Source organism: Pelobates fuscus, chromosome 9, assembly GCF_036172605.1.
Source record: "Pelobates fuscus isolate aPelFus1 chromosome 9, aPelFus1.pri, whole genome shotgun sequence".
NCBI classification, from domain to species: Eukaryota; Metazoa; Chordata; class Amphibia; order Anura; family Pelobatidae; genus Pelobates; species Pelobates fuscus.
The window spans coordinates 96,002,761-96,021,611 of record NC_086325.1 but is presented as its reverse complement, the minus strand read 5'-3'; the positions used below and the strand labels follow the sequence as shown (position 1 = coordinate 96,021,611).

The 18,851-nt window shown below is 42.8% G+C and overlaps 1 protein-coding gene across 3 annotated transcripts in view; it reads left to right on the top strand.

Annotated features, from left to right (window-relative positions):
• The window catches only part of LOC134572891 (H(+)/Cl(-) exchange transporter 5), a 100,580-nt gene extending 88,378 nt beyond the window's left edge, over window positions 1–12,202 (top strand). For all 3 annotated transcript variants that reach the window (XM_063432182.1, XM_063432183.1, XM_063432184.1), the window contains 9 exons: window positions 93–280; window positions 1,378–1,500; window positions 2,196–2,402; window positions 2,500–2,580; window positions 3,116–3,661; window positions 8,423–8,609; window positions 9,125–9,523; window positions 10,209–10,425; window positions 11,239–12,202. In XM_063432182.1, coding sequence (XP_063288252.1) covers window positions 93–280; window positions 1,378–1,500; window positions 2,196–2,402; window positions 2,500–2,580; window positions 3,116–3,661; window positions 8,423–8,609; window positions 9,125–9,523; window positions 10,209–10,425; window positions 11,239–11,329 — 2,039 coding nt within the window. In that variant the 3' untranslated portion in view covers window positions 11,330–12,202. The remainder of the gene's footprint in view (window positions 1–92; window positions 281–1,377; window positions 1,501–2,195; window positions 2,403–2,499; window positions 2,581–3,115; window positions 3,662–8,422; window positions 8,610–9,124; window positions 9,524–10,208; window positions 10,426–11,238) is intronic.
• Window positions 12,203–18,851: the final 6,649 nt, after the last annotated feature.

Below are 18,851 nucleotides of genomic sequence, written 5' to 3'. Positions count from 1 at the left end.
TTTATGGATTTTAAGAAGAAGAAAAAAAAACCCTTCTCAGTAAAAAATATTTATGCATATTTGTTATGCTCTTTCGCCCCTTCTGTTTGTAGGCTCTTTAGCAGGCTTAATAGACATCTCCTCTCATTGGATGACAGACCTTAAGGAGGGTATTTGTGTAGATGAGTTCTGGTTAACCCAAGAGCAGTGCTGCTGGAAATCAGAAAATGTGACCTTTGAAAACCCAAATGACTGCCCAAAGTGGAGGAGCTGGTCTCAACTCTTACTCAACCAAAGTGAGGTAGGGTGTGCTATTCAGAATCAAGAATGGTATTTTAAGAACAATTTCCAGAAGGATTTTAAATGCTAAGGTAATGTAAGTAATAAAGTAGTGTAACTGTAGAATGCATTGGGTTTATTCCCAAAATAAATAATTGAAAACTGAATTGCATGCCTGAAAATATATTCCTGATACTCTATTCAGAATACATGCATTCATTAGTCAATCTACTTGGCAAAAAAATTTGGATTTTTTTTTTTTTTTAAATACATATTAAAGGAACACTATTGTGTCAGAAACACTAACATGTATTCCTGACCCTAAAGTGTTAAAGCCACCATTAAGGTGCCTTGCCCCCCTTAAAATGGTAAGAAAACGTATCTTATTTCCATTTCCCGATGCACGCCTCCTTGGTTGATATCATCAGAATTGATGATCTCTGCCAATCCAATGCTAAACCCATAGGAAAAGCATTTGATTGGATGAGATCGTCAAAGGGAGCCAAATGCTGGCTTTGCCAAACAGTATCCCCTAATGGAGATGCATTGAATCAATGCATTTCAGTAGGGAAAGTTCTGCGTGGAGACCCAGGAAGCACCTCTAGTGGACATCTGAGGAGTGACCACTGGAGGTGTCCCTAGGCTGTAATGTAAACACTGCAATTTCTCTGAAAAGACTATAGTGTCCCTTTAAAGAAGAAGAAAAATTGTCAAAGTCCATCTATGTGGATAAAAGGTGTAAAATGAGGCCAACTAAATTTTTGCTATAAAATATGCCCTTTTTTTTTTTTTAAAATAAATAAATAAATGCTTGAATTTTTGTATTTACCTCATTGAGTGCCAGGAATATTGTCCTCCGCTAGTGGTTGTATTGCAGGGCTTCTGCTTGGTGCCTTTGGTCACCACTAACACTTTGAGCATCTATGGATTTCCCTGAACAATATATTGTACAGTGCTTAACTACAGTTTTATTTTATTCTGTATAAATATATGGTCTACAGTTGCATCTATTTTCGAGGCACAGTTGGGGGGGATGGGGGGGGGGGGGGGGTTCAGAAAGATGCACTTAAATTGGAGGCTGGCAACTTCAACTTTTCATTCCTTTTCTTTTTCACACAGGGCGCTTTTCCCTACATCGTGAATTACATTTTGTACATTTTGTGGGCTCTCTTCTTCTCCCTTCTTGCTGTTTTGTTGGTCCGTAACTTTGCTCCATATGCCTGCGGTTCAGGGATCCCTGAAGTAAGTAATCTTTCTGTGACAGAAATTAAATTATTAAATGAGAAATCGATGATCTTCTCTCTTAACCTAAGGGTTTGTCTTTTTTTTTTTTTTTTTTTTTTTTTTTTTTTTCATAAGTAAAATATCACAGCAACAAAATATTTCTATATCTCGTAGCAGTTGCAATAATACATGTTTGTCAAAAAGAATGTTCAAATCAAATGGTTGGCTGCATAGCTTCTGGTTCCCATGTTGTATCACCCCCCAGACTATTAGTTGGTGACATTTAATATGATTCTTACAGTTTAACCGTTCTATGTAAACCTTAAAAAATGTGACCAGGCAGTACTCCACTCCTTATGTATTTCCGAACATAAATGTCAACGATGCTAGTTAAGTATGTATTTATATCCTGATAATGGCCTAATGCAGTATATTATGACGACTGAACATTGTGCAGCTTCTGTTTATTACCGTTATGAAGACTGCCATGAAGAAACGAGTGATGATTATTTCATGTATTACCTTTCTCATGTTGGATGACAGAGAGAAGGGAAATAGCTCTTTGTGCAACCAATACAAACACAAAAAAAGATGTAACTTGAATTTCTGTCGGTAAACATTTACCATGAATTCTGCTTCAGTTAAATGTTAGTCTTTATTAAATCAGACTGTCTTTTGGGTCTTGTATGTTTAAGTATCATCGTCTTTTGCAGATCAAGACTATCTTGAGTGGATTTATCATTCGGGGCTACCTGGGTAAATGGACACTGATTATAAAGACTATAACACTTGGCCTGGCTGTGTCTTCTGGCCTTAGCCTGGGCAAGGAAGGTCCCTTAATCCATGTGGCTTGTTGCTGTGGCAATATCTTGTGCCATCTTTTTACAAAGTACCGTAGGAATGAAGCCAAAAGGAGGGAGGTAAGAAAATTAAAGATCATAGAACTTGACCGTTTCATGCATCTTAAAATACATAAACTTGATGCTATTTTTTTTTTTTTTTTTTTTTTAAACATAGGTATTGTCTGCTGCAGCTGCTGCTGGTGTGTCAGTGGCTTTCGGTGCCCCTATTGGAGGAGTGCTTTTCAGCTTGGAAGAGGTAACTCTTCTTTCCCATAGTTTACCTTGTCACTAAAAAATAAACTGCAATATTGTTTTTTTTGCTTTCTTTTTTAAAAACACCAGATTTGTACTAGTTTATATTTTCCATATTTCACTTACTCAGAGTCTCTTTAATGGTTTCATTTTAATTTTCCATTACTTTTTACTAAATGTTTAGACACCACCATGTGTTTTTGTTTTTGGATTAGTAATATATTTACACTCCGATTCCAGTTCCGTTGTACTAACAGCACATCAGACAAGTGACTGTTCTATTAGCATACTGCTGGTGACAACCATCAGGATGAAGGATCTGGTCTTCGTCCTGTAATAGAATTGTCAATACCTTTCTTCTGTGACGTCATCTTCTATAATGAATCTCATAGTTTTACAAATGTTTACTAATAATTCATCTAAACCACCAGGATTACGGTACTTTAGATTGTATTTTTTTTTTTTTTTATTATTAGATTTCAAAGAAAAGACCATGCACAGTAATTTACCTTAACCTGTATTTGCTCCATTTCCTTTAGGTCAGTTATTACTTCCCAATGAAGACTCTCTGGAGATCATTCTTTGCTGCGTTGGTAGCAGCTTTTACTTTGCGCTCCATCAATCCATTTGGTAATAGCCGCTTGGTGCTCTTCTATGTTGAATTTCACACACCTTGGCATCTTCTAGAGCTTATCCCATTCATACTCCTGGGAATTTTTGGTGGATTATGGGGTGCTTTCTTCATTCGAGCCAATATTGCCTGGTGCAAAAGACGGAAGACCACCAAATTGGGTCGCTACCCAGTGTTGGAGGTCCTAGCTGTCACAGCCATCACAGCAGTTTTGGCTTTTCCCAATGAATATACTCGAATAAGCTCTAGTGAGCTGATATCTGAACTTTTTAATGACTGTAGCTTGCTGGACTCGTCCAAACTCTGTGATTACAATAATGATGATGTTAATACCACGAATGGAGGCATCCTTCCGGACCGTCCCGCTAGTAAAGGAGTCTACACTGCGCTATGGCAGTTGTCTCTTGCATTAATTTTCAAAGCTGTTATCACCATCTTTACGTTTGGAATGAAGGTGAGTTAATGTGCTTTAAGAAGATTTTATGGTAATATCTCAATGTACAACTATCACCTAAGACCCTAGTGGTGTGGCAAGCTTATCAGCCATTTCTTTTTGTGAAGCACTTGTTTTAGAAATGCATTACCACTAAAAGGTGTATATGTTTTTTGTTTAGTTTTTTTAACCTACAAATGTAGTTTCACATTTTCTAAAATGGGAGAAATTCTGTATGTGAGCTATTGCAGAGTTGTTCACTAGTGAGAATTCAAAGTGATTTTAAAAAAAATAAAAATTTAAGGTCAAAATGGAAAATTTCAGGTCAGGTATGCTTGCAGTTCAGCTACTCTGGCCTTAAATTTGAAATGCACTTTGAATTCTCACTTTAGTAAACAACCATGTTAGAGTTATAAAATAGGGTTTAACTCCTTAGTGACTGCGGACGTACCGAGTACGTCAGACAAATAAACGTCCGTTAACAACCGCTGACGTTACCTGTATGTCTGCGGCAAATATGAGCACTGGGCGCTCTAAGGGCGATGTCTAAGCATCCTGCAATACCCCCCGACTGCAGGGCCGACTTAGTAGGTAAGTAGTCCTAACAAGCAAATAGAGCTAAAAGTGGCTATCCCTACAAAGCAAGGGCATGATAAGAGATGCACTGTCATTAACTTGTAAATATTCATTACAAAAATAATACACAGCAGAGGCGAAATTACATGTGCCATTTTATTTTCAGTAGTATTGAAAAATTACAGTTTACTTTTTTTAAAGTGGCTCTGTCACCCAAAACAATAGAGCATTTCATAAAGATAAATGTATTACATGTTTTTTTTTTTTTTTTTTAAATGTTCATGATAAAGACTCCGTTGGAATTTTATTGAAATTCTGATGTCGTCAAAACACTATAAGACAAAGTAGGGGCTACATTGTCTAATGGTAAATCTCCAACGTGACAAAAGGCAGAACTGCTGTCAAGTTTCGACACTTCCCCCCATTCAATCGCAGGATCCTCCATAGACACCAGTGTTGTACTCTCGCATTGTGCAAGAGAACAGCACTGAAACAGGCTCCAGGCAGATGCAGCATCAGTAGCTGAAGATTGAAGATGGCAACACCTGCCTCGGACAGCATAGGTTTAGTATAACTCGCCTCTGCTAGACCCCCAGGCCACTGCTTTACAAATAGCAATGTCACCACCAGGAGTCTTTGCATATTTTGGTGACAGAGACACTTTAATTGCCAGGGACATACGAGTAATTGTAAGTGTTTGGAAGAAATGCATTGAAGGATATGGATGTTATATCCTATGAAAGGTAACATTGTAATTGTGTTTACACATTAGAACAAAAGGAGGCAAAAATACTTAAAGGGAAACTCCAGTGCCAGGAAAACAATCTGTTTTCCTGGCACTGCAGGTCCCCTCTCCCTCTCACCCCCCAATCCCCGGTTGCTGAAGGGGTGAAAACCCCTTCAGTCACTTACCAGAGGCAGCAACGATGTCCCTCGTCGATGCTTCTTCCTCCGTGCCGCTCCTCCCTCTGATTGCGTCGGCTGGTGGGCGAGACTGATCCTGCCCACCGGCCAGGGAGACCTAATGAGCATGCGTGGCAATGCCGCGCATGCACATTAGCGCTCCCCATAGGAAAGCATTGAAAATGCATTTCAATGCTTTCCTATGGGGAAATGAGCGACGCTGGAGGTTCTCACACAGCGTGAGGACGTCCAGCGACGCTCTAGCACAGGTTTCCTGTGCTAGAATCCAGGAAGTGCCCTCTAGTGGCTGTCTACTAGACAGCCACTTCCTGGATTCTAGCACAGGAAACCTGTGCTAGAGCGTCGCTGGACGTCCTCACGCTGTGTGAGAACCTCCAGCGTCGCTCATTTCCCCATAGGAAAGCATTGAAATGCATTTTCAATGCTTTCCTATGTCTACTAGACAGCCACTAGAGGTGGAGTTAACCCTGCAAGGTAATTATTGCAGTTTATAAAAAAAACTGCAATAATTACACTTGCAGGGTTAAGAGTAGTGGGAGTTGGCACCCAGACCACTCCAATTGGCAGAAGTGGTCTGGGTGCCTGGAGAGTCCCTTTAATTGCAAGTGCATAATTTTCAGTCTTGAGGGAACTCGTTTTAATAGTGTACAGATCACATCAGACACAAGATTGTGACTTGTAGTGCAATTATTACAGTGATTATAAATATGGCAAACCTGGTGGCAGTGTTTTTGTGCTGTACTGTAAAGCAAATAAATACTTAAATACATAATGTAACCTCAGGCAGCTAAATAGTGTATTATAGCAGAATCATTCTTCTGAAGTGCACTCACTGCTTATGGTGTGAGTTAGGACCAGGTAAACTCTGTTTTAATTTAATACAGCATCAGAATGTGACTTTACTGACTGGCTTATTCCATTCTATAACTGAACGGGCAGGGGAAATGGTGTGGCATCTGGTTCATTGACTGACCTGAACCCACAACACTAAAGGACCACTATAGTGTCAGGAAAACAAATTTGTTTCCGTGACACTATATAATCCTTAGGTCACCCCCTCCTGCTGGGCTGAAGGGGTTGAAACCCCTTCAGCCACTTACCTTTATCCAGCGGCGGGCTTCCTCGGCGCTGGTGACCTCTCCTCCGCCTCCAACTTCCACTCCCGAGTGGAGCCGAATGCGCATGCGCGGCTAGAGCCCCGCGCGCAATAAAAATGCCCATAGGAAAGCTTTTCCCAATGCTTTCCTATGGACGTTCTGCGTGCTCAATGCAATTTTCGCATTGAGCGTCGGGGAAGGCTGGATTAACTCTGCAATTTCTCTTAAACTGCTATGTTTAAAGCTGAAGGGTTAAAACCTGTGGGACCTGGCACCCAGACCACTTCATTGAGCTGAAGTGGTCTGGGTGACTATAGTGGTCTTTTAGTACCTTTTTATTTGGCATTTACTGGTCTAATCTCTTTATGAGGCTGTGCAGATTAAGTATACTAATTTAAGGTCTAAAAAAGTCGGATGAAGTTAGATGGAGTGTACTCATTTAAGGTCTAGAAAAGGAGAATGTGTATTAACATGCCTTTTGCAAAATCAAAATAATGATTTCTAGGTGCCATGCTACTAGTAACAGCAGTAAAAAAATAAAAATGAAGGGGCCCTATTTCTGGTCACCCTTGCCAGCTGCAGATGATTACATTGCTTTCTCTATGGTTCTACATGGATGAAGGGTGGAGTGTTACAGGCTGAGGGGAGGTAAGCGTGACTGATTTAATTGTTAATGTGACAGGGTGAATGTGGCATGGTTGGGGAAGTGTTTATCACTGGGTTGGGGTAAATGTGGCATTGTTGGAGGAGTGAGTGTGATAGGGCAAGGGGAGATGAATGTGGCAGGGTTGGAAGTGAGTGTAGCACGGTTGGAGGAAGGAGTTTGACAGGAGGAGTGGTGAGCGTGACCGTGAGAGAAAAGGTGAGCGTGACCGGATTAGGGGGTCATGTGATAGGGTGAGTGTGGCAGAACGAGAGGAGTTGAGTGTGGTTTGGTTGAAGTGGGTGAGTGTGACAGGATCAGGATGGCTTAAAGTGAGTGTGACAGGGTTAAGGGGGCAACAGTGTGTTTGGGGAGTGGTGACCGTGTGTGTGGGGAGGGGGCTGACAGTGTGGAAGGGTGGCAGGTGGCTGAGTGGGGGGGGGGGAGGGTGACAGGGGTCAGAGTGAGGTAGTGAGTGGGTGACAGGGGGCAAAGTTATGGATGGAGGAGTGACAGGGGGCTGAGTGAGAGGGGGAAAATTGAGGGAAGGAGGGGGTGACTGGGTAAAGAGGAAGTATTAGAAATACCTTTATTTCCCTTGTGGTCCAGTGTCCTAGCTCCCTGGTGGTCCAGTGTCCTGGCTCCCTGGTGGTCCAGTGTCCTGGCTCCCTGGTGGTCCTGTGGGTTGTCATTCTCTCTGGTGGTCCGGTGGGTTGTCATTCTCTCTGGTGGTCCGGTGGGTTGTCATTCTCTCTGGTGGTCCGGTGGCCTTCCTATCCGCGTGATAGGAGTCTCGCAATCTCCAGAAGTCAGAGCTTTGCTGTGGGTTTCCACGGCAATGCTCTGACTTCTGGAGATCGCGAGACTCCTATCACATTGTCTGCAGCTCACACCCAGCTGAGCTGCAGACTCAAGGCTGGCTCTCAGGGCAGACTGGAGGGGCCTTGCTCCCGGCCTGACAAGTCACTCTGCCCTAAGGCGATTTTAGGCGGCTGCGAGGTACCAGCCAGCTTGAGGCCTTAGGCGGCCCCCTAATTAGAGAGCTGCCTCTGCATACAGACATGTAAGCTGATACCAGATTATACTTTAGGTTTTGGTACACGCTACTAGTCCCTAGCAAGTTATGGGGACCCAGTGGGTATTAGCTGTATTTATCGCTGACCACATTTTGCTATACACTGGAAGGTATTATTGCATCTATTATTCCTCTTATCCCATAGACTTAGTCATATCACTTTATTTATACTTGAGCACTTTCTTGTGCCAGTTTTTTGGTTTCTTAGTTTTTATTACTGACCTAATAAAATGTATTTATTTTCCTTCTCTAATATTTTGCCTTACGGTTGAGTATTTATTCTGGCAGGGTACTTGTCACCCATGTAGTTACACTCTACTTCATATATGCCATACTATTTTCCTAGTTCCCTCGTTGGTACACCATCTTTCTTTGTTTATTCATTTCTCCTAGGGGTTACCCCCCATTACAAAGTGTACCTCTTTTTTTAGGCTCATTTTCTTTTTTTCTTTCATTCTTCTACTTAGGTTCCCTCTGGACTTTTTATTCCCAGCATGGCTGTGGGTGCTATTATGGGGAGACTGATGGGAATAAGTGTAGAACAACTGGCCTACTACCATCATGACTGGGCAATTTTCAAAGGATGGTGCAACCAAGGAGCCGACTGTATCACACCAGGTCTCTATGCCATGGTGGGAGCAGCAGCTTGTTTAGGTGAGTGGAATGATGTCCTTTTAAACAATATTATTAATGGAACTACATGGTGATTTGCTTGTAAGTACAATGATCTGTTTATATTTATATATTAAATACCTTGTAGCATGAAAACTGGTCATGTGACAGAGGTGTGGAATTTATATAATTAAAAACCTTATTAAATGCTTATAGGTTGGAACTAGTGTAATATACCCATGTAGTAAGTACTATATCTACTAGGAAATTAATAATATAATATGATTGACTGTGAAGTGTTTTATTGCCTTCAATGAAGATGTGTGTTTAAATATAGAAATGTATAATAATCTTATAATTGTCTATCCGTTTAAATTAGAATGATGCATAAGTCATAGTTACCTTTATATCTTTATTCTTTATTACGTTGGGATTAGGCTATATTACTGCAGCATTGCTTGTGTATTTTCTGATAAAATGTTGTGTAATTATTATTATTTTTTTTTATTACATTACTAACATCTTTGCACTCATTTACATCTGTATTTTTTGTGTAGGTGGAGCAACACGAATGACTGTTTCCTTAGTTGTCATAATGTTTGAGTTGACTGGGGGTCTGGAATATATTGTGCCTTTAATGGCTGCTGCCATGACCAGCAAGTGGGTAGGAGATGCACTGGGACGGGAGAGCATCTATGATGCTCACATTCACCTAAATGGCTACCCCTTTTTAGAAGCCAAAGAAGAGTTTAGCCACAAAACACTAGCAATGGATGTGATGCGCCCAAGGCATAATGACCCATCACTGACGGTCCTTACTCAAGACAGCATGACTGTGGGGGACATAGAAGCAGCTATCAACGAAACAACGTATAGTGGCTTTCCTATAGTTGTCTCCAGAGAGTCACAAAGGCTTGTGGGCTTCGTTCTGAGGCGAGATCTGATCATCTCTATTGGTAAATAATTATGTTTCTAAGCAAAACATTTTTACTATTTCCCTGCACTGACTTGAACTTGCTGCAAAGTCACATTAATGTTTGTGGTAATGATACATAGTCTTGGCGTAACCACAAAACCTTTTTTTTTGTTTGTTTGTTTTTGGTTTTTTTTGAATAATGTGTGTCCAAAAGGTATATGTTCTGTTCAGATTTGTTTTTTCTAATTGATTGTGAAACAATTGGTATGATATAATCACAAACACATATATAACCTTGTACTATTTTTAGAAAGAATGTACCAATTTTCTTTCTAAATAAGTACCCAATAATATTTTTGTTTTCCTTGTGTAGCATACTATATTAAGGAAGGAACATCAGTGAGCTTAGCCAGCATTAAATATATAGTTTGCAAACCTCAGTAGTGCCAAGCTTAGTAATCACTGTATTGAACAATAACTGTCCAGATCATTTTTTTGGTTTTGTTTAGTCTTTTTGTCTTTGATTTTCTTTGTAGAGGTACTACTTCCTGTGTACAAAAGAATTTTGATTCAAAATATTTTGATTCAAAATGGAAATGTTTAGAACTGTATTCCTTATGACTTTTTGGGGTTTTTTTGGGTGGGGGGGGGGGGGGGGGGGTATTCCTCCCACTAATGCATGTGTGTATTAACAATATTTTTGTTGATTTTTCTTTATTTTAAAGAGAGTGCCAGGAAGAAACAGGATGGGATAGTGAGCGCATCACGAATTTACTTCTCGGAGTACACACCACCGCAGCCTGCTACCTCACCAGCAAGCCTAAAACTACGTACCATTATGGACCTCAGTCCGTTCACAATCACTGACCAGACACCTATGGAAATTGTGGTAGATATTTTCCGAAAGCTTGGCCTGCGCCAGTGCCTGGTGACGCACAATGGGTGAGTTGCACTAAGAGTATTGATAATTAACCGGGTTTATATATAAAATCACTTTTTCTTATCAATGAATTGTGATAATTAAATTATTAAATTTGGCCAAATGTACAGCATATGTGTAATACTTCAGTTTTAGTCAATTAGATGACAATGGAAGTACAGTGACTTTGACCCAAAAGATTGCTCCTACAAGACAAAAATCAATTTTTAATTTAAACAAAAAAATTCTCCTTACAGGGACATACTATACGTATTCCCTTGCTAGCGTGTGTTTACTGGGACTCCACTGTTTCAGTGGGGACCAAAATCCAAAGTTGGCACCTACACTGAATTAGATACGTACACGGAGATGTGGGGATTAGTGTGTAGACAAACTGCTATGTTCCTCCAGTGAGTGATAGCAAGACTTGCTACTGATACTTTAAGATCTGGCAACATAAAATATACTACTACTAAAAATGAGACAAATTATATGCTGTACAATTCTAACATTTTCTCATGAGTTGTACCTTTTTTGCAATTTTACTCCTACAATATATAGTTTGTGTTACAGCATGGATATTTTTTGTTAACCTTCTGTCCACACTTTAGATGTAAGATATCCTTTAACCCCTTAAGGACACATGACATGTCTGACATGTCATGATTCCCTTTTATTCCAGAAGTTTGGTCCTTAAAGGCAAAATGTTAATCCCTTTAATTTTGGTTTTCAAGGTTTATTTAAGTATACATTTTAAAACCGTGTTTTATGTATGTGTGCAGACTTTCCCCCTCAAATATAGCTCATGATGCAATTTATTTTCCCTTCTCTTTTAGGAGATTACTTGGAATTATAACAAAAAAGGATGTCTTGAAACATATAGCACAGATGGCCAACCAAGATCCAGACTCCATATTGTTTAACTGAACAATTTACCTAACATTTTTGCCAATCACAGACTAACTCTGAATCTTTTGAAGCCATGCTTCTTTTCACTGTATGGTGTGTCCTACACCTTCAGACTGGGAAGATGTTTCACCTATTCTAAAGGAGCTGCTGCCACTTTATTTTGAATGGACTTAAAAATAATGGAAGCATACTTTCGATGGGGGGTACTAAAGGATAACCATCTACCACAGCCCCTTCCTTTGTGGTAAAGTGGGCACTTCAGAACTGTTGGACTGTAGCTTTGGTATATACCTGTGGAGGAAATTCATTTTTATTTTTTATTTTTTTTGAATGAGGGAAGGTAGTTTGGAAATTAAGCAGGAAACCAGAAAAGGCAAAATTAAAGCACGTTTATGGGAGAGAATGCACCTTTATTAGACAAAGAAGAATAAATTATGTATTTAACCATAACAATGTACTGTCTTTTAAAGGTCTACTAATGGTCCACTTATATCAGAAGACGCTTGGGTTTAATGCATTTGTACACACATTGTGTTTGCGCAATGCAGATGGACTCGTTTTAACTAAAGACAAGCTTCTTAACCTTATGGTTATCTGAAATTAATTATTACAAATGAAGTATAGTTTAAATGCAAAATGATCATTATTGTGCCAGAAAATCTTGCATTGTGAATAATCCTTAATCTTGCTTTTGAAATGTGCAATTCTAAACTGTTACACATTTAATGGATCATATATAATTATATCTGTATTTTTTTATTTCTAAGGTTTTCAGATCAAAGAATAGAGAATTCTATTTTGTAATTGTACATGGGCCCAGATTTCAGAATGGCTTGTAATCCATCAACAAAATTAAAAGTGAAAATTAAGGTTTTCAGTTGACTTTTGAAAGTGACTTTCCTTCCAAAACTCTACACCATATTGGGTCTTTAACATTTTAATAAATTAGGCTTTGGATAGTTAATGCTTATTATGGTTAACATTCTACTTCAAAAGAAAAAGCTTGTTACATGAGGATTATTATTATTATTATTATTATTATTTTTAAATATCAAGTTTATTTAACCCATTAATGTGACACTAGGCACCCAGACCAGCTGAATGAGCTAAAGGCTCATTGAAGTGGTCTGGGTGCAGTGTCCCTGTTTTAGAGAAACTGCATAATTACATTGCAGGACTAAGACTGCCTGCCTGTCAATCAGTCACTAGAGGCATTTCCTGGTAGCTCACCAACTTTTGTTCAGGGAGGGTCTAATTTGCTTGCTGCGTATGACCATTAGCCTCTCCTCCCACTCCAAGGGTGCAGTGGGCTGAGAGCTGGAAATCGGTGAGTAAACAAAGGTGTTTTTTTTTTTACTGTTGCTGAAGTATAGCAGCTGGTGTGCTGCGCAGTGAGTTCTCTGTATGTGTGACTTAGAAAAACTGCACATGCAATTGCTGTTAACTGCTCTGGGGGTTGCACTCCAGACTAACACACATGTTAAAAATAAAACTCAGAGTGCAATTGTGACGAGAGCAATCTCGCCACATTGCATTGGAGAAGCCTGGCTGCCCGCCTGCTGCCTTTGGACTATGGCCCTGGGAGATTGGGCCCTTTAAAAACAGTATTCGGCCATACCAGAGTGTATGTCACTCATTCTGGCCCTTTAAATACAGTGGGGTCATTTGGTACTTGCCCTGTGTGAGCTGTGGTAACCCAGATAGCTATGCCATGGCGCCTATTCGTGTGATTAAAGACTTTGGCTCCATGGCGATTAAACTGTATTCGGTTGGTCTGAGTGCCATTCACCTAATAATGTGCACTCAGATCTGAGCTATCTGGGGATATGTGAAATGTCTGTGTGTTATGTGTAAAATGTGACTTTATGTATTTTAAAGTGTTTTATGTTGTTTTGCAACCATGTGGTTAATGGAGTCTGCCTCTAGTCCTGGATAATTGAATTACTTCCCCCCATTGTCTCCAGGATAGAGGGCCCTGTAAAACCATGCTTCCAGAAGGTCAAATGCACATTTGTACTAACTTTTGAACCCCTGGTCCAATTCGTATGATTTTTGAGTATGTTGTTCCCCTGAATGGATTGATTGTGAATATGTATTTTTATGCGAATGTGATGTATATTTTGGGAGTTATGAATGTTGTGTAAAAACGGTATTTTCCCTACCTATGATAATTGTATTTTCCTGTGTGTACAGATAATTAGTTTACAGGTAGAGGGGAGGGCTATGTGTGGGATGTAACTATTGTGTGATTGGTTAATGTACGTTATTGTGTGTGTCCCTCCCCTTCATGGGAGCACCTAATAAAAAGGGCTGCAAGCTAGCAGCCAGAGAGTTCTATTTTTACCCTCAACTTGAGTCCTGTCTCTTATTGGGGGAATCTGCTACCCGGGATTGCTATGCTAGGCATATTCCCTTGCTATAATCACTGAGCTCTTGTAAGAGCTTGTTCCTGCTTCGTTCTGAAGGGAGATAGCTGCAGCCTGCGGTGCTTATGGTGTCTGGTGGAGTGCTTGGAGTCCTCTGGAAGCGCTAGGAGCATCCATTAACGGAGGTACCCAGTCGGGGTGCCAGTGGATCCGTTACATTGGTGGCAGCGGTGGGATGGCGTCCTAGTGCGAGGAGAAGCAGCTCAGAGACACCGGTAACGTGTGGAGTTGTGCAGCGTCCCTATCTTCAGCAACATAATGGAACCAGCAGTGGCTACAGCAAGCATGGCGTATAGCTACTCCGTACTAGAGTTTGGCACGATGGTAGGGTTGCACCTGAAGTTTTACGGACCCAATCCAGAGGAGAAATACGTGCGGTTCGTGTGGGACATGGTGACCCGGAACCTACAACACAGGGCGTTGAGGGAAGGCCAGTGGGCACGTTGGGAGAAACTCCAGCCACAGGTAGAGTGGGACGAGGAAGAAACCGAGGTGGCCGGTGGAGATGGGACCGAGGTCTCTCTACCGGCCCTACAGGGATGCTGGGCACCCGGCCCAGATCCCCAGCGGCAGTATGTTTTACAGGGAGGAGAGACAGTCGGTCTCACTCCCCAGCGGCAGAATGGGTTATTGGAGGAAGAGACAACCGGTCTCCCTCCCCAACAGCAACCAGAGGTACCCGAGGTAGAGGACCTCATAGACTGGTCCTGGGAGGACCCCCTGCAGGCAGGTGGAGATGGGACCGAGATCTCTCCACCGGCCCTACAGGGATTCTGGGCAACCGGCCCAGATCCCCAACTAGAGCTGGAGTTACAGAAAGTGGAGAGCATCGACCTCCCCCCCCAGCAGCAGGACACTGTATTGGGAGGAGAGACAGTCGGTCTCCCTCCACAAAGGCGGAAAGTATGTATGGGAGAGGAGCTTGCTACCACCTCTCCCCAGCAGCGGATCATTGATGTGCAGGGAATAGGGAGCCCAGTCTCCTTTCCCCAGCAGCAGGGCACTGTATTGGGAGGAGAGACAGTCGGTCTCCCTCCACAAAGGCGGAAAGTATGTATGGGAGAGGAGCTTGCTACCACCTCTCCCCAGCGGCGGATCCGTAATGTGCAGGGAATAGAGAGCCCAGTCTCCTTTCCCCAGCGGCAGAGTGTTCTATTGGGAGAGGAGCCTGTTACCCCCTCTCCCCAGCGGCAGCTTAATGTACCAGGGGGAGACTGTAAGCCCCCCACCGGTGCAGATGGGACCGTGGTCTCTGCACTTACCACACAGGGGGTAGGGATGGTCGGTCCTGCCCCCCCACGACAGGACTGTTTAGCCAAAGGGGAGACAGTCGGTCTCCAGCAGCAGAGCTGTGTAACTAAAGGGGAGACAGTCGGTCTCCAGCAGCAGAGCAGTGCAGCTAAAGGGGAGACAGTCGGTCTCCAGCAACCAGGCTTCAACCAGACTACTCCCGTGGTAGTGCTGGCATCAGGACAGAGTACCGCTGGTCTCTGCCCACTCAGCAACCCACCAAGGCAGCCTACCAGTCCCCCACACAGCCATGGTGAGGCACCTGGACATGGACAAATTTCTCCTCTACCCAGGTGTAGTAACCAGTTATTGTGGGTGGGCTGTATTGCTGTTTCTGTTTTGTGGGTGGGCTGCTGGACTAACAAGGGCACTGACCGGCAGGAGGTCAGATACCCTGTTAGTCTGTTTGGAAAAGGGGAGATATGTGACGAGAGCAATCTCGCCACATTGCATTGGAGAAGCCTGGCTGCCCGCCTGCTGCCTTTGGACTATGGCCCTGGGAGATTGGGCCCTTTAAAAACAGTATTCGGCCATACCAGAGTGTATGTCACTCATTCTGGCCCTTTAAATACAGTGGGGTCATTTGGTACTTGCCCTGTGTGAGCTGTGGTAACCCAGATAGCTATGCCATGGAGCCTATTCGTGTGATTAAAGACTTTGGCTCCATGGCGATTAAACTGTATTCGGTTGGTCTGAGTGCCATTCACCTAATAATGTGCACTCAGATCTGAGCTATCTGGGGATATGTGAAATGTCTGTGTGTTATGTGTAAAATGTGACTTTATGTATTTTAAAGTGTTTTATGTTGTTTTGCAACCATGTGGTTAATGGAGTCTGCCTCTAGTCCTGGATAATTGAATTACTTCCCCCCATTGTCTCCAGGATAGAGGGCCCTGTAAAACCATGCTTCCAGAAGGTCAAATGCACATTTGTACTAACTTTTGAACCCCTGGTCCAATTCGTATGATTTTTGAGTATGTTGTTCCCCTGAATGGATTGATTGTGAATATGTATTTTTATGCGAATGTGATGTATATTTTGGGAGTTATGAATGTTGTGTAAAAACGGTATTTTCCCTACCTATGATAATTGTATTTTCCTGTGTGTACAGATAATTAGTTTACAGGTAGAGGGGAGGGCTATGTGTGGGATGTAACTATTGTGTGATTGGTTAATGTACGTTATTGTGTGTGTCCCTCCCCTTCATGGGAGCACCTAATAAAAAGGGCTGCAAGCTAGCAGCCAGAGAGTTCTATTTTTACCCTCAACTTGAGTCCTGTCTCTTATTGGGGGAATCTGCTACCAGGGATTGCTATGCTAGGCATATTCCCTTGCTATAATCACTGAGCTCTTGTAAGAGCTTGTTCCTGCTTCGTTCTGAAGGGAGATAGCTGCAGCCTGCGGTGCTTATGGTGTCTGGTGGAGTGCTTGGAGTCCTCTGGAAGCGCTAGGAGCATCCATTAACGGAGGTACCCAGTCGGGGTGCCAGTGGATCCGTTACAGCAATGAACTCAGGCAGGTTAGAAGCTGTGATATTATTATATATATTATTTTTTTTGTCTGCAAAGCAAATAATTAGCTTCACCCAAGACTATGGCTCATGGGAGTTGTAGTACAGTAATAGCTGAACAGCCACACATTGTCATTCCCTTTCCTGTCATTTACCAGTTGAGGATCTGTGAATATGTAGGAAAGATTCTAATTTATTTAATTTTATTTAAAAAAAACAATTCTCTCTGATATGTACATTTCATGTGAGTATTTTAATGGAAAGTGGAAGGAAGCTTATTGCCAAAAAGGTGGATCCCCACTTTTATTTTCCTAAAGGGTTTAGATTTGTGTTTTATTTACCCATAGTCCGTTTAACCTCCCTGTACTGATTCCGTCTTAAGTCATCTTGGATTCTGTAAAAAAAATATTGCTGAGAATGCAAATCAAGAAGATGCAGCAAATACGAAAAATGGGATAAGCGCTAAGAAATTATTTAATATAAACAGTGAAATAATTGCATTTAAGGAATACCACCAACACCTTACTGACAAGAAGCAAAACTATACGAAGACAGTTATTTGGAAGAGCCTGGCTTGGAATCATCCAGGGTTCAGTTAGTGATAAATATATATAACAAAACAGAATAAACTAGAGCTAAAAACGACCACTCACCCCTCCAAACTTCGTTTATGGCAACCCCAAAAGTCTCCTCTGAACCAAGAAGGGGAATAGAATCGAACCAGCAACCTGAGAGCACTCTGAAGCCGGCTGGCAGACCGGCTTGCGCCATGAGGCTTGGCGACCGTAGAGCGGGAGAGGCGGCCGATCCCCCGGTCCGGTGCCACGAGAAGCTGACACAACGCAAGCGGGAACCCCGCTACCCCCCCCCCTGGACCGTCGGGGGTGATCGCGGTCCACACCCGAGCAACAACTTGAAACCAACGCTTATGCAGAGGGAGAAAGCGCTGGGTCGTAAGCAGCATCAAGCTACACCCAACATGGCGGACGCCACGTGTTCCCCCGGGCCTACTGGCCCACAACTTGGGACCCGGCGATCTATTGAAGCTATCTTTGAAAACTTCTGGCGCAAGCTGGAGGCCAAACTAACTTTGAATGCCTCACTACTGAAAGGGAAGAGCCACGCAAGCTACACTCATGGCGCTGCCAAGAGGGCCGTCGAACCTCGACTACACCAGAGAGCTAAGTCTGACTCTCCGGTCAAAGGGGCATGCAACGCTGCTAACCTGCCAACCCGAAAACCTTCTGGGCTGGGAGCCCATCAGGGATTAACCCCAAGCCGTCCATACCCCCGTGGGAACACCCGAGACAGGGAGAACCCGCGGGCCCCCGAGCCGACCGCCGTGTCTGGGAGGCTCCATGGACACAAGGCGAGGGCTCTCGCTAAGGCCCGGAGCCAGAGGACCGGGACGTCAAGCCGCAGTGGAACCGCCAGAGAGGAAAGGCGAGCCCTTAATAGCACGACGGGTCCCCCTTTTGCCAGAGGAAATCTGCACCCGCAGCCACGTACAAACGGAGAAGCATTCTGGTACCACTTCTATTACAAAGTACGAGGTACTCATGACAGACCGGGGCGACTCGGAGGTTTACCAACAAGGCCACAACTACAGCCAGAAAGGAGGAGAGGGATCCCCCCAAAAGCGATCGAGGAACCAACCTGCCTGCCTGCACCTAGCAGCTTTGCCATACAGGACTACCACTCATACCTGGACTGTATCCAGCACCCAAAAGGTATTGGCTGATCTGCTATGGACACACTGCAGGCAAAACAGCCAACACACTCCTTTGGGGTTGATCGCCTGCCCCCTGGACTGACTCTGAAACACAGCAAGCTGCATCTTAACACCGGTTACCTGCAACACATCTGCACCCGATTATCCGCAACAGTATGATAATAATACCGTTATGCTTAACGTTCAGCCTAGCACACACCTATTGTATAAAAGGGAGACTTGCCTTTGCACTACAGGGCTACTCACTGAAGCACTTGATAGCCTCACTTGTCTTAGACTAGCACCTAGCATATGGCAACGCAGCCATTACGCACATAGCCCACTCAGCCTGTTACTACTACACTTCAGTGCAGAAAGTACACTAACCATGTATGTTCCCCCCCCGTGTATAAAAGTTAGACCTAGCCTGAATCAATCGGTTCCTATGTTACTATATGGCACTCACAACTAGCCAATTTATTTACTGCTTGCCTAAGTTTTTTTTTTTTTTTTTTCTTGTTAATAACTAATCTCACTAGCCTGGTGCAGGGCAGCGATGTATAAGCTACTGTTCTATCATACCTCTAACGCATTAGCCTTGAA